At 32.2% G+C, this 16,930-nt stretch overlaps 1 protein-coding gene across 12 annotated transcripts in view; it reads right to left on the bottom strand.

The window, feature by feature from the left end:
- LOC124533347 (restin homolog) overlaps positions 1-16,930 on the bottom strand; it is a 53,867-nt gene that overhangs the window by 19,111 nt on the left and 17,826 nt on the right. For 5 of the 12 annotated variants that reach the window (XM_047108562.1, XM_047108566.1, XM_047108565.1 and 2 more), the window contains exon 1: positions 11,639-11,882. The exons of the other annotated variants lie outside the window; for them this stretch is intronic. In XM_047108562.1, the coding sequence (XP_046964518.1) occupies positions 11,639-11,669 (31 nt within the window). In that variant the 5' untranslated portion in view covers positions 11,670-11,882. Of the gene's footprint in view, positions 1-11,638; positions 11,883-16,930 lie in introns of those variants that run through there. 12 annotated transcript variants of the gene reach the window in all.

Below are 16,930 nucleotides of genomic sequence, written 5' to 3'. Positions count from 1 at the left end.
ATATGCACATTGTTGATAGTCAGCTATTACATTATTAGTATAATTAATGTAGAGACATTTTGTAACGATAGCTGAAAAATTTACTGAGTCAATATGCATAAAACCTATACCAGAACAATCAGCGCGTTTTGTAGACGATTTAAGAATACAATATCATAAGACGTATTGACGTTTAAACTATTTTCATATTATCATTTGTTTCCGTTTCGTTTTTGTTTCTAATATTTTGCAACAAAACCATTTCTTCTGCTGTTATAACAAAAACCATCACACCATATATGTCGATAAGAACGCAGAAGACAATTCTTTATGTGTTATTTTTTCCTATGGAATTAATTATGTCATTATTTACAACCGCCAATCAATCAGATCTAGCTGAGATTCCTATTGTGTTAATCATTCGATTAAATTTATCCTCAATAGATTGAATGGCAGATATATCATTTTCAACTGTTAATAATTCACATTCCACTTTCCAAGTGAATGGCTGTTAAATTGTCAATTAAGGACAATTACATGGTTTGCCCCCGTGGTATCCATCTGCATGTGAGATTGCTAGCAATTGATACAAGCTGCAAGGCTAATGCAATTCTCGATGGCAATTAGACTTCAGTGAATAAGAACTTAATAAGTTTCCCATCAATTAAAATAGCGAGATAATTAAACCGACAAGAACATGTAAGGAAGACAAAACAACTTTTTTAAATTAAATCATTAGCAGAGGAGCAGAGACAATGACATTCTACCCAAAGACAAATTACATCTAACAAAGCAATTCAAATTTATCATCGCTTCGTCAAATGTTTGTATATGTCTTAATGAGAAAAATAAATAATTTTGTTTTAAATTATAAAGGATCAGTTTGCGCTCACGGTTTTGCTTTTAGGGGCTTGGGTGTCGTATGTCAGACAAAAACGTAGTCAATGTCTCTCCTTTAAGTTCAAGTTTGCTTCAGACAGACAGACAGAGTTACTTTCACATTTATAATACTAACATAAAATATAAGTAATATATTTTGATCAATTATGTACTTAATTCAATATGTTTCATGATATATATAGTACAGTTTATAATTTGTTCATAGCAGGCGTAGTGGATTTTACAGAGGAAGTGTCACGGACTAATTGTTGAAGTTCTAGACCTAATAACTGAACGAAAATAATTAATCTGACCGAGTTGGCGACTGCGTTACTACCGCGATCCTCTAATGAAAGCAAGCTACTTTGGTGCAATTTCGTGTAAATAAAACGATGTATGCACAAGGAAATGTTGATACAGCCTTAGTTTTTATATCTTTTTTTAAGGTTGTTTAGGTTTACAAGGAAATCCTACAATTGTCTCGTGTCCTTCTATTTGTTTGTTAATTTCGTTTAGTTTCGCTCAGATTTAATTAATTTTCAGGACATTTAACTAGTAGATACCTAGTTTAAACATTTTTCTTTAGTATTTATGAAATTATTTTTGGTATAACAAAATTGTTAAGTTCTGTAAAATACACATGGAAATTGTTGCGTGCCTGATATTAGAGTCGATTTGTATGTTTAATTAGAACTAATCGTTTTATAACTAATTCATCGTTTTTAAATATTTATATTTAATGTTTTCTTTTATTATAAATTGATGATGCTTGAGTTTTTTAATTAACTTCATTAAAACATTAATAGCAAAATTTATATGAGTTATACATAAAGATACAATTACTTGTAACGTTTTATTGATGAGTTATATGTAATGAAATATTTATGAAACTGCGTTTGTGTACAAACGACATATATTGACCTTGAAATCAACATGAGTCATGGGTACGAAAACAATGCTTTAAAACCGGCACTTTTGTTGAAAACATTCCACTAAATTTAACTCAAACTGTAAATAAGAAAGCAACCTTTTTAGACGGGCATGCTATTAAAGGATATCATAATAAAATTGAAAACAAAATATTGTACTTAGTCAAGTTTAGAAATTGTAACTAATTTAAAGGTCTTGCCTACGCTCTATTATGGATTATATGTGTTATATACTACAACATTAATAATTGAATACAATAGTATTCATCTCTTTATTTTAGAATGGTTTTGTAAACACCGAAATTTTAGTCGCAGTCTTCTAGATATTTTTCCAATACATGTGACATTAGTAGAATATTTTTTACTGAACAATAAAAAATATACAGCAAAGCGAAGAGTTATTATTTTAAAATAGAATATTTTTTTATCTATAAAGCTTAACCAATTAAAAACGTCAAGTCATCGAAATTCCAACCATAAAGATTGTGTTCTGTGTATATGTAAGCACATTTTTAACCATTAACGTAAGAATAGAAAAAAGACACTTGTTTTTGTATCCACACTTTACACAAAAACAAGTAGTATAAGTATATTTTTTACCTTTTAAAGTATTAAAAGTGCGTCAATATCGAATCAATAATAATACAAGTATTTTAACGAACGCGTAAACTATGTATATTTTGTAATTGATATAATTGTTTAAGTATCACAGATTAAGGCCGAGACCGGGCTGCATAAATTGTTTGCGGTTAACAGTACATAATTGCAGCATTTGAATAATTCAATTGATAATCGACGCCCTTTAGGTTCCCGTATGGAGTGAATAGTGATTGTAAGTCGAAACACGATTCGCCCCCGCGACGATAATGGTTCATAATGAGCCATACTCATAATGCGACTCGCATGCTAATCGATAAACTTACACTCACATTTATTTAATGAAGCCTATTAATCTAAATTAAAGGACCACATGTATGTATATCTTCCTGTACAAAAAAAGAAAACCTGACCGATTTAGGGCACGGCGGCTTTGAAGATAAGCGCAAGATACATTCATAGTTTACAATTCAATGGAGCGTAAACACAGCCATTTGTTTGCTTCCAAATGCTGATCCGCTAGTCAGATTAATTGATAGGAAGAACTCTATCAGATTTGAAATCAGCCTTACAGAGTCTTATAAAATAGCTAATAGATCAATAAGGCAGTGATTTTCTGATATTGACGAAACAATGCAATAAGTACGCAAGTTTATTTGTTTTGAATGAAACGAATAAAAAAGGATGTTGTAATTGATTCTCTTTGATTCGAATTCTCCGATAGCTAAAACATACATAATATAAAGAAGTGTTTATTTTTTCGAATTAGTCACGTTAAAACAACAATACAGATAAATAAGAAAGTGGAGAAACAAGGAAAACGGAATTGGAAGCTGAGAGAGATCGATAGTCGCAATGAAATTCTTCGGCTGAATGGTTCAGGGATCAAATCGCTCAATAGAAATTATTAGCGTAACTAACGTACTGAGACTTCGTACTAAATTAGTCTCCGTCACGAACGGCGACATGAAACGAATTAAAACTTTCCAAATATTTTATTTTACATACCAATGTTTGTGCAATCTATTGAGTAAATTTTGCAACGACATTTATAGTACGACACAACTTAGATGTAATATCGGCAAATTCAATAAAACCGATTACTGCCGATTTACACAACCAATAGAAATAGCTCCCTTACGCTCCTTTCGACGCTATTCGTCGCTAAAGATTCTCGCGTCAGTTCAACCCAAAAAAGCAAGTGTATGTAAATCGACGTTTCAAATTGACGAATATATTAGATCATACGATATTACAAGTTATTACGTTTGCGTAAAGATATTCGCATAAGAAATAAATATTGATAATTTGGGTGAGAGTACTTAATTCGGATGTGATCGGTTTTACGAATTTTGGCGATGCTACATCTAAGTTGTGTCATGCTATAAGCGCGCGACATTTAACTCGTATACATCATCTCGATGTGAGCACATTCTATGAATTGAAGCAATGTATGGAATATGGCATCTGAGAATTATAACGGTCACGAAGCCACAGATAAGCGTAAAGTCTTTGTTTCGGGCTCACGCTTGCGAGTTACCGACTAGAATCTAGATTGTTATCGTAGTCAATGATAAATGCAACACCAAGTTAGACGGGAACGGAACCTTGACTTTCTGCATAAATAGCATGCTGAGAAATATCGAAAAACATTTAAATAGAACGTACACACGATTCGTGTTCAAAATTATTACGATAACACACACGTATTTACTATGAAATAACGTAAGTATTTCGTACCAGAAACGTTATAAATTTTAACGATTGTTCTATAAATATGGCTACAAATTTGTGGCGTATAAGTTATTCGAATTTTTTTAAGGGATATTACTCATAATAATAAATTTCTAATAAAAATAAATATTCTAGAACAAATGCATTGCTCTCATTGGCTGATGACGTACGTACGTAGAAATGATCTCTCCGATTATTAATAAGGACACAAGTTATGAAACATTTGAGTCTTGACACCATTTAAGAAATTAAAACGCTGACAGTTTTTATCATGTTTCAAGCAAATCTTACGTCCGAGATTAAGCCGTTGTTTACTTATGTAGGTCCACAAGGTGACTCAGAACTTGCTTCATACTGGATGGGATATATGCTTAAATAGGAAAGACGCGGCCCTCCATAAGTCAACTGTGTACACGGGGCATATAAAGACATGACGCCATAATACTTGATGTTACAAAATTACTACGTAGCTTACTAACCTAACCAAAGCGGCACATTGCATTTTATAATTGTAATTTATTTATTGTTAAACAACAATAAAGTCAACAAGGGATTAGACATAATATGGATAAATCTATAAAATTAGTTATGTGAGAGTTTATTTTATATAAGTGTGTGCGATTTATTGTTAAAAACAACTTTTTTGGAATATTAGTGTTATGTTTTGGAAACGAGAAAAACAATTGAATGGTTTAAGAGCAATCATTATTATTAATATTATACCTAAATGTAAAAGTAACTCTATCTGTCTGGCTGTCGCTCTTTCACCAAACCAAACCGCTGAACTTGATGAAATCCGGTATGAAGCAAACTTGAACTTCATGACCTTTCTTGGTTAAAAGTAGCCTAAGTCCTTACATAGGCTACATTTTTACCACATAACAACCAACACCCTAAAACGCGAGCTAACTACTAGTATTTGATACATGTACGTTTAAAAAGTAATGAAAATATTTTCTCAAAGTATAAAAGACATAAAAAAACCCGGAGATCCAAAACGTTTTGCCACCTTGAACTTGTAAATGCGTCTTATGGAGACACTGACGTAAGTGTTTTGTCAATAGAGTAATTTACACTGTGCCACCTAAACGCAGCCTCCGCAGATAATAACAGCATTACATCAAATTCAAATTAGTATGTTTGTTTATTGAACGTAAATTATCAGCCGTGAAATAAGCCGTATAGTTCTATTTAAACATCATATTGTAAGATATAATATCAATTCTTTAAAATAACCCAACATATATTAATTACGAGCATAATGTGTATGACTTGTAATTATTATACGTATATGTTATCCAAGTATTTTTTTCAAGTCTTTTCGAAGGAGTTATTATTTTTTAAACTCTTTTTAGTTTTCAATCCAATGTCAATTAATAATAAAGTGTAATTCTTTATGAGTTAAAATTATTTTTTGAAGTTATAATTATTAATATTGTTCTTATTGCTTGTTCGTTTCGTAACAATTAAAACTCTACGTTTAACTTTTATACAATTTATGGTGAAACTAGAAAATGTTATTAGATTCATTGTGATGTTTTCAGATAGTAAATAAGAAAAGATAAGATAGAACATGCTTCTTGATTAGAACATCTGAATTCGAGATAAGGCAGATCTAAAGAATTATCAAAGACCTTGACAAACACTTATTACAAATCAGTATTAAAAAGCATGAATGTTATAAAAAAAATCTAATTTTAACCGGTTCGCTTTCTTACTATATATTACTATACTATTAAACCTCCTTGTTTATAAACTATTTATTTACATTAAGGCCTTTGCCATAAAATACGCTTTATAAAAAAACAAAGAAAAAATAAAAAAATAGCGGCTGTGTTTATCATGATTACGTGGAATGGTGGTGAGAATGCTAGAAGCATTTCCCTGTTTAATCGCAATTCCGATCATCTAGGCGAAAAATAAACCAGCCCTCCTGTCACCAGAGGCAATAAAACGAAGTGTTTATATGCTATGTTTGTATACTTAGAATGATTTATTTACAGCCCATAAAGTATGTCATGCGATATATCTCTGGTTTTCTATTATTCTGAAGTCATTAGTTTTTTTATATGATGTGTAATAAGTAATAAGGGATAAATAAAAACAAATCTATATAATAATATAATAATAATAATAGATTGTTCGGTTCGCTTCGTGCCAAAATGACAAACCAGTATAAAATTTAGATTAAATTAATAATAAATTTTGAGTATATTTTTAAGTCATTAAAAGTAGATGTCGTTGAACTCGCAAGTAACCTACCTACTTTGCAAATGTGTAAAAGAAAAATTCTGAAACATACTAAATAAATATTAAACAAAGGCTGACAATAGTCATATAGTATTTGTTTTAGCACCTCTGCTACTTGTAGTAGGCAAGAAGTGTCGTGGAATAATATTTATGTCGACTAAACAATGGTAATACATTTAGTATATAATAAACGTATATATATTTTAGATATTTTATTATTATTAAACAAATATTTTAATTTTACATTTTTAAATATTCTATAGTTTTGTTATTATTCATTAAGGGAGTCACTACGTGTACTTAATGTAAAAATTTTATATAAAACTTTGATCCATTATGATTTTCAATATAAACACGGTATGTCAGGTGTTTTGTTTTGTTGCTATGTTGCTTTGCTGTGTGAAAAACAGACTTACTTATTCTTTAATAGCAAGTAATAATGTCAGAAAGTCACTAAGTATTGTATTTGTTACAATAAGATATACTTCTAATTATTTTATTAATCCAGTTCTCAATTACAATAAAATAAGACAATTTACATTAGGGCTCGTATTAAGTGCAATATTAGATTTATATCACAATTAGAGCGAATGAAATACGTGAAGATAATTTATAACTTGCACCTGTTTCTGAGCAAAAACAGAGCCACTCACATCTATTATGAGCAAACGCGTTACGTCTGTTCATCTTGTAATAACTCAATTTCCTGATCGACCCTCAGACCTAGATAAATAAGATCTAACGCCTGAATAGGAGTGATAAATCAAAACGTAACTGTTATTCGATTGTGAACTCGATAAAGCGATTGGAGCGCTGATTATTCGATAACATAACACAATATTATCGATATATTACAACTAGTGTGAATAAGACTATCATTATATTTCTTCAGCCTATACTAATGGTATATATTTCGTAATTATGTACCACGTTATATTGAGCTGATTACTTCGAGTAATATAACATTACTGAAGGAAAAAGTAATAGATTGGTTTGATGGTGTGAGATGGGTGCACATGAGGTTGATTTTCACCCACCTGCATATGTTGGGCTTAATTTAACCATAATGTTATCACGATTTTCCTTCATCGTTCACGAGTGCGAGATGAATTATAAACACAAGTTTGAACCCGCAATCTTCATCTCAACTAGAGCATATCTCATCACATTAATACAATTAATAATAGAGGCACTACTTTAATATAATTATAGGACATATATATATAAAATGTAATATAATTATAGGATGCATGCACATATTTAAAAATTTAATATTTTTTGTTTTGGACAGTTAAGTAAGAAAATTAAATGTTAATATTTTTTTTCTTTACCGTCTAAATTTTATATTTAAATGATGTATTATATTCTACTACTGACAGTTTAAGTGTAATTGTAAAATCAAAAGTTGCTGGTGAAATTATGAAAGTTAAAAATAAATACTTATGTATTTATTAATTATTCTAAAGAAGAACATTGTGGTCATTTTAATAGAAGCAATCCATTCATTAAAATGATATATCGACATCACGAAGAATACCCGCATGGCCTACATAATTATTTATTTAAAGGTGAGATCGCATCCACAGACCACATGCACATACATTTAGTAACAGTAATTACGGCTGATGGTTTGGGTTTAATACATTGCAGCTATTATAAAAATGCAGCACGATATAAATAGTGTTTATACAAAATAAATGACATATTAGCGATAAATACAGGGCATTGGACACAGACCAATCGTTAGTTAATTACATAAGTACAGTATATGAAGTTGATGAATGCGGAAACTGAACGCAATGGATGGGCGGGTCTAAGGGAATATTCAATAAAGTTGGTGTAGAGTCTAGACGGAACGGCGTCGATGCAGACTGTTATAAATAATATAAAGCTTGTATAAAGTGTTGGACAGACTTTTAAAAATAGATAAACTACCATATTTGGCGGTATTCCAGATAAAGAACAATAAAGCAAGAGGTTGAAGTGAACGCCAAAAAGTTAAAGAGCTACTCGTCCCAATTCGATGTCCATTAAAAAAGCGGTTGTCAAAAAATCAACAAATTGTTGATCACTCTTATGATCTTTGCTTATTGTACAAAGTAACAAATAATGCCGTCCCAGAGGATCGTAACTAATAATAGAAAAGACAATCCCAATTGCATTTCAATATTATACCTACGCTAATTGACTGCGCAATTTTGTTTACAAGTTACATTACGTAATGACACGAAACATAAACTACCTTGCGAATTGATACTGAAATTATTGCAACGTCATAAACAAGCCTCGTTATTATATGGCTGCGTCTAGGTGTGTTAAAAATTTATTGAAACGACGACGATTTTAATTTACTTATGAAACGTGTACAACGAGTATCGCTCAACCCGTGAGTACAATTACATCGGGATCTTCTACGCGATATTTTGCCATTTACGACATCAATTTCCAATCAAGAGAAACTAGTTTTTATAACGACTTCACATGGCGCCGAGCACAAAAACAGCTAAAATTATGCACGTGGCACTTATAATTAATAGGTAAGTTGAGTAATGGGACAGGCATGACTAAGAATCAATACTGTAACAATTCTACAAATATAGTAATGATATGTGCCTTATCTATAGATAGATTATACTGATTACAAGCAAAGGTGATCCGGTGGATAGACTTACAAAAGAGACAATTGTTCGATACTGATCATAAGGGTACGGTAGGGATTTGAGTTTGTAATTAAATTCAAGTGTAACATAATATTGACGATTGATCCCTCGGACATATTCGGTTTGGTCCGATACGCTTCAAGAGAATCGATGTCGCTATATTGTATGAAATCGAAACTGTCGTTCAAGGTTTTCACGAATTGATATATGACGACGACAAAAAAAAGGACAGCTATAAATGCCACCTAATAATCTCAATAACAAATCCGAATGATTTGCAGCCTTAGGATGAGGTTACGTTACATACATAATGAGGCGCAGTTTGATGGCACCGACGATAATTTCACACATCATGCAAGTCAGTCACGTAAAGTCGGCACAGGTTACACCTGCTCTGCAATTTAACAACGGATGACCGACAACAATGCCAAGTCGCGTAATCGGGCAATTTCAACTCAAACAGCGCATCTCCGATAAGGATAAGACACAGGAAGTCAAATGGTCGGATATATATGATTATACTTAGCCTAGAGCGGAACGCGTGTGTTGTTATGCACGTATGGAATTATTTTTGCAAGTTGATTATATTACCTCATTTGAGGACATTACTTTTCATTTACATTTTCTCTTACTGAGTGTATCACGGGCTGGGGTGAGTACGAAAATAGCTTAAGAGGTCAGGATGGAACCTGCGTTTTCCACACCGCTGGACCGCTCGTATTCAGCCATTTATACTACACACGTCATAGTTTGTTCTAACCTTAAGCGAACGTTACTGATAGGGAACAAGTTAAAAAGGCGAAATAAAATGTAGTATTTTTGAAGGACGCAGACTAACCTTACTGTAAACTTGACCTTCAATTAGTCGTTTGATATTTATCAGTGTATCAAGCTACTTGCGTGAACCAAGCCATTGGCATTCATGAAATTTTAAACAATAAATAAAACGAAATAATATTTTCGCATAGAAAACAATTTAAATACCTAAAACGACTACGTATCATCGTAGCGTGACATCGGAATAGCTGGAAAGTTATCGTATCATTTATAAAAAAAAAGAACAAAAATAATTGATGTCGTGCTGAAGACGATATCGCTGATAATATTTTTATCATTGTTATTAATTTTAACCCAAATATTTTAATAAAGTAATACAGATCAATCAATATTCGATTACCTACTCTTAGCGATTTCAACCGCAAATATTTTAATGAAACGATGATTTCAATTGACATAAATGATCGGTGGAGTCGTATAAAATCGTTAGTCACAGTAATTAAGTTAATTGTTCATCTTCTGTTCGTGTCCGACAAGGTTACGTTGCACTTACGGGTATGTTGCGTGACATGATAGAAAAAGCAAAGAAGGTTAGGTTAGTTGAATACCATCAACACTAGCAATGGTTAGAACATACCAATCGAGCATTATCATGTCCACCGGTCATGGATATCTTCTCATAAGAGCACCCTGAGGTGATCATACTATATATACACTTGTCAACCAAATTACAAATGTTTAAATTTATAAATATAAGCGTTTGTAAAGTAGGTTTTAGGTAAGAGGGCGTTTGAAGGATTATTAAACGTTACGAGGGGAAGTTCAAAGGAGAATCTCAGGGGAGGCCCACTGGCAGTGCCTAAATACATAACTCATACAGCATCAGACTATAAATATGTAACATGGTATACTTCGCAATATAATATCAGTGATATTTTCTCATTTAAAGACATAAAGCATTTTGCGTGCAAAAAATCTGATAGGTCGTTGAGATTCCATAAATTAATTCGTAAGATGAAATTTTCGAAAGAAACAATCAAATTGTTGCCGTAATTGAAAACGATTCGCGTGAGGACGACGACGAGACGGTATACGTTTTTTTAAGAAAGAGTATTTATTGTTATTGCCGTGAATAAAACATACCGGTCTTGGGTTTAAATGTTTAAAAAAAAAACTATATATGACGTTACCTTGTAAAGGTGGAGAATATTCCGTTTCATTACATAAGAATAAACATTTAACTTATACTATTTCAGTTTACGAGTTGTGTCAGTCACGATTTAGTGCTAACAAATACATTTATCGTGAATAGCATATGTACCCAACATATGTTGAATAGGACAATACAAACTATATTACACAACTATTTCGAAATAACACGACATAATTTTTTTCTAATCTAGCAAAGGAGCAATTCCATTTTTGAATAACTAAACGTCAAAAATTTTTAAATACATCTAAAGTTTGAAAATAATTCATTAATTTCAGTAACTCCTCGATGTTGAGTAACTACATGCTGTTTGAACTATTTCAGTTTAATTAGCGCTACAACTGTTAAATACTACTAACAAGTTGGGAACAAAACCATCCATTCTAGCAAAAATAATAACAATATTTGCTTAAATACAAACAAAGGCACCAAATGCGTTATTAAGTACTGTCTATTTTTAAACGCGATAAGAAATTATTTACTATCTTTAGTATTTGAGTATGTAATTGATCATTACTCAAAGTAATATATTTTATAATATTTATAAAAAGAAAAAGACCAAACATAACACTTAACTAATTTAATGCAGGGCGTTATTGTATTAAGTATTTAGGTAGACTTACCAGAAAAGCTTATTTTTGTTTCCACCGGCATCTTTAAGCGGTTTTATTATTATTGAAGGCAAATATTGTTATAAAATTTTTTATTCTTATATATATCTTGTCTTTGCTTTCCCTTTTCTGTTTACTGTTTCTTGTGTCGTAGGGTTCGTCAAGCGCGAGTGACACGCGTGATTCGTCCGCCAGCCGAGTAAGCACTGACAAGCAACGCGTTCTACGTGCGCGCGTCCGACTCGCGTTTCCAATACTATGTTCTTTCAGCGTTTTGTCCCTTTTTCACAAAAGGACCATTTAATTATGTTTTAGTTTCGTATTGTATATAGAGATCAGTTCTTTATAACTTTAGCTTTAGCTTATCATATTATGTTATTGATTTAAAACGACTTATTTAGAAAAAAAAATCTATTAAATAAATCCGTCTGTGTCTGATGAAGCCATGGAAACATTTCGATGAAATTTGGTAAGACGATAGCTCCTATTGCGTAAACAAGTTACAACCCGGAAATTTGTCAGTTTTTCGAGAAGCAAAATTCGTGGAAAAGAAATACTTTCGCTAATTTAAGTAAACAACTTGCTGCTCTTATATTGATTTAAAATAAACGGTGCCTTGTTATTACCCTGGAGAAAGATTGGGTACCGTTTTTGGTTATTTTTCCATCTATCTTATTTCGTAATAACATAATTTATATATAACTATAATTCTGATATAATAACACGTTTTTTTTCTTTTTATGGGTAATATTTTAATTATAGCAGGGACAAGATCGACTATCTGGTAAGACCGCACTGATTTATTTCCGGCTGTATCAATCACTTGTTATATCGTTCTTTAACTCAAACTAAAATTTATTCATTTAATAGAGAAGCAATACTTTTACTTGTTGATTGTCAAATTAAAAACTACCACTGGAAAAGAAAATATCCTGGTCAGAGAAGAAACAGCGAAAGAAACTGAACGGGTCAGTTTTAGTCAATTTTATTATTAACATATATTCAATATAAAAAGAAATAGCCAGGAGGCGATCGTTTCATTCCCATTCGTTTTTTAAACGTACTCAACAGAAGCCGTTTTATTATTCTGTATCGTCTGGAGAACAAAATCAATGAAAAGGTATTTGAATCACATGCAAATTTGTCCGGTACGGTCTCACCACATTGCCGATCTCACCCTAACGCACTAAACTCAAACACAAAACAGTTAATCGTAATCGGTCCAAATCGCTTAGAATACTTAATTTACATATACAGGTACAGAAGATTTATACATACAATAGAATACATATATAGAAATTCAAAATTCGAACGTAAACGCGACTATCAAAGTAGGTATTGCATAAACGAAAGATAGGCGAAAAAAAAATCATGTCTTATTATGGAATTACCTCAAAATATTTATTTTGTTCAGTTTTTTAGTATTCGTTTTATAAAGCGACAACAGAAATACGTCATCTGGGAAAATGTCAAGTGTGTCATCACGGTTCAAGAGATAAAGCCTGGTGACTGACGGACAGACGGACGGGCGGGCAGTGGAGCTTTAGTAACCGGGGCGTTTTACTCTTCGGGTACGGAACCCTAAAAACGTTTAAATAATCAAATATATTTAGTGAAGTGTTTGTATGACTATGAATGTGTATTTTAGACTTAAGTGAGTTTCATTCACACATCGAGATCCTCTCAACTTATCTGAATGTATCGATCAAAATAATAAAATTACACGTAGGACAACGTTTCTCAACCTATAATGGTCGTGACACCCAGGTTAAAGAGTATAAATAAATTATTTAAAACTGAGTCGAGATGGCCCAGTGGTTAGAACGCGTGCATCTTAACCGATGATTGCGGGTTCAAACCCAGGCAAGCACCGCTGATTCATGTGCTTAATTTGTCTTATTTTATATTTCATCTCGTACTCAGCGGTGAAGAAAAACATCGTGAGGAAACCTGCATGTGACAAATTTCATAGAAATACTGACATGTGGCAGTATTTCTATGTGTATTTCTATGTGTAGTGTATTCCACCAACCCGCATTGGAACATCGTGGTGGAATATGTTTCATAAAACCTCCTCAAAGGGAGAGGAGGCCCAGCAGTGGGAATTTACAGGCTGTTGTTGTTTTAAAATTACAAAATAAATCACATTAAAAGATAATAAAAATTTAAAAGATCAAAACAACAGTGCATTATTGTTATAGAAATTTTATTAGCGACGATATCTCGAGGTATTCTATTTATTCGTTTTTGTAATTGAATAGGTCGGAGCGGTGAAAAGGTTGAGAACCTTTGATGTTAGAGATAAGGAAATATTATTTTAGGTCAGAGATAACGTTTCGCTAATCCATAAATAATCGTAGCAAATACAATATTCCTTTCACTTCGGTAAATATTTCATGTGAATACTATTTAAAGAATGTGATAACCGACAAGTATTGCACTTGTGACGTTATCGATTCCAGTGTTAATTGTCACAGGTTATATTCCAAATTCTATTAATTAATAATAACTAGCAGCAGCTGGATGCGAGTAGCCAAAGATCGATGGCGTGCTATTGGAGAGGCCTATGTCCAGTAGTGGACGAAAAAAGGCTGTTGATGATGATATATATAAACATGGAAAGGTTTCATTTGCTTAATCGTCGTAAAAATTGCCATTGATACAACAATAAATCCTACATTTGATAAGAAGCGGTGACATATTATATAATGTAATAATATAAATTCCAACAGGATTAGAAATATATTTATACTAGTAGTCACCCGTTTTAGGATATTGGTTGTCATGTGTCTGGCAAAATGAGTAGCCAACGTCCTTCCTTGTAGTTCAAGTTGGCTTCATACCAAATTTCATCATATTCGGTTTAGCGGTTTGCTTATTAAAGAGCATCAAATACACAGAGTTATATTTATCATATTTATATACATAGATGATATAGATTAATTTCCATGTGCCCTGAGGCAATTGTTTCATACTTAATAGGTTGGGGAAAAAGTTTCTTCGTAATTTATATGAAAATTCAAAAAGTTTTTTTTATAGTTTATTTACATTTGACTAAAGTATTTAGGTGCCATTTTGTTCCATAACTTTTTGCCATCTTGTTGGTAGTGACGTGATCCCATTGCTGTAAAAAATTTGGGGCTTCTGATCGAAAAACTGCGACAAGTGGTTTTGGCAGTCCTCTCGTGATGTTAACCTGACAATGCCTAAGGAATTCTGCAGAGACCGAAACAGATGAAAATCTGAAGGTGCAAGGTCAGGACTATACGGCGGATGCATTAATACCTCCCAGCCAAACTCTCGTAATTTTTGTTGAGTGGCTAAAGATGTGTGAGGTCTAGCGTTGTCATGGTGAAAAACCACACCCCTTCTGTTGATCAATTCTGGCCGCTTTCTCTCAATTTCTTGCTTCAATCTCATCAATTGTTCGCAATACAGTTCTGAATCGATGGTCCTGCCGGGCGGTAACAGCTCATAATGAATGATGCCCTTCCAATCCCACCATACACACAGCATTACCTTATTGCGAGTTAAACCGGGTTTTGCCACAATCTGTGAAGCTTGACCGGCCTTTGACCACGATCTTTTTCGCACGTTCTTGTCGTATGTGATCCACTTTTCATCACCAGTTATCAGCTTCTTCAAAAATGATTCGGTTTCATTACGTCGTAATAAAGAATCACAAATGAGTACACGGTTCATTAGGTTTCTTTCAGTGAGTTCATGAGGCACCCATATATCGAGCTTTTTTGTGTACCCAGCTTTATTCAAATGAGTCAAAACCGTTTTGTGGTCAATTGCCAGTTCTTCAGCTACATCGTAACTACTAATATGCCGATCTTGCTCCACTTTTTCAAAAATGGCATCAATTTTGTCCGTAACAGGGCGACCAGAGCGAGATGCATCTTTGATATCAAAAATTTCCGGCTTGAAAACGCTTAAACCAAACTTGCGCTACTCTCACAGATACTGCATTAGGTCCATAAACATCACAAATTTTTTCGCGTCTTGAGTTGCATTTTTACCTTTTTTATAGTAAAAATTTAAAATGTATCGAATTTCTTCTTTAGATTCACTCATTTTAACAACAACAAAAACAAATGAAAATCACATAAATTCCTAATTTGAATTTGGAAGTGCCTTCTTTAAAATTAAAACTTTAATGATACCAAAACCAGCCAGATACAAATGGTATAGCCAAAGAGATTTTATTACAAGTTCATACATACTATATGCGAAAAGACTTTTTCCCCAACCTAATATAAGATACTTTTCATTTACACGTTAAGTAAACAAAGGTTCCTTATCAGTACTTGTAAATGTTCCAATTGAATTGGTCATGCGGGTATTAGCACCGTAGTAGGGCTTGAGACCAGACTCACGACATAAGTCAGTCAGTTAATAAAACATATACAGGATTATTCGTAATTGTTTGGTAAGATAATTATTACTTAAACATGGACATCTAGTGTTTAATCGTTATTATAAAACAGAAGAAAAAATTGATTTTAAGCGATACTTTTTTTAAAATAAATTTTTGGAGTTGCATTTTTGACAATTTAGAAAAAATCTAAAAAACGTTATAACTCAAAAATAGTTCACTTTTGGATTATGCATATGGGGGTTAAAATTATTGCAAATAGTCACCCCTATCACCTCCTAACGGATATACGTCGAATTACCAATAACCCTGTATATCTAAACTAGATAGATTCTGAAATTATTTTAATATATTAAGAAATTATTATTTATCTTATCGTGAGTGACGCAAAATAAGATCTCAGAAATGCAATACAATAAATAATCAATAAGTATATGATTGACATATGATTCAATAGAACTTAACATAGTTACTAATAGGTTATTTCTTAACAGCACAAGTAAAAGTTTTACTAAGAACATTACAAGCAACTCTTTCACAATAGATCGACTCATTTATTCCAATTAACTTATAAAATCATTCAATTACATATCATTTAAATAACGTTGTATGGATGTATGAAGTATCCAAAAGTTTTTTAGGAATTTCAAACTTGTGATTGCAACTATGTTTTCATTTCATTGTATTCAACATTTTACGTCAAAACTATGAAAGTGTAATTAATTTAATTTTTATGTCAAATAGTATACAAATCATTCAGTTAAATTGGAATTTGTCGAAAACAATTTACTTTTTTTTACGTTTTCATTTTTTTCTTTATACATGATATAGCTTTCTAACAGACCGGTAACTTTTTTCGCTCTGTAAAATTAATTTTATTTTGAATTGTAATACCATAATTAAGTAAATATCTATCTATCTAT

The sequence above is a fragment of the Vanessa cardui genome, chromosome 11, assembly GCF_905220365.1.
Source record: "Vanessa cardui chromosome 11, ilVanCard2.1, whole genome shotgun sequence".
Lineage (NCBI taxonomy): Eukaryota > Metazoa > Arthropoda > Insecta > Lepidoptera > Nymphalidae > Vanessa > Vanessa cardui.
Note: the sequence above shows the minus strand (reverse complement) of the source record. Positions and strands in the feature narration are given on the sequence as shown.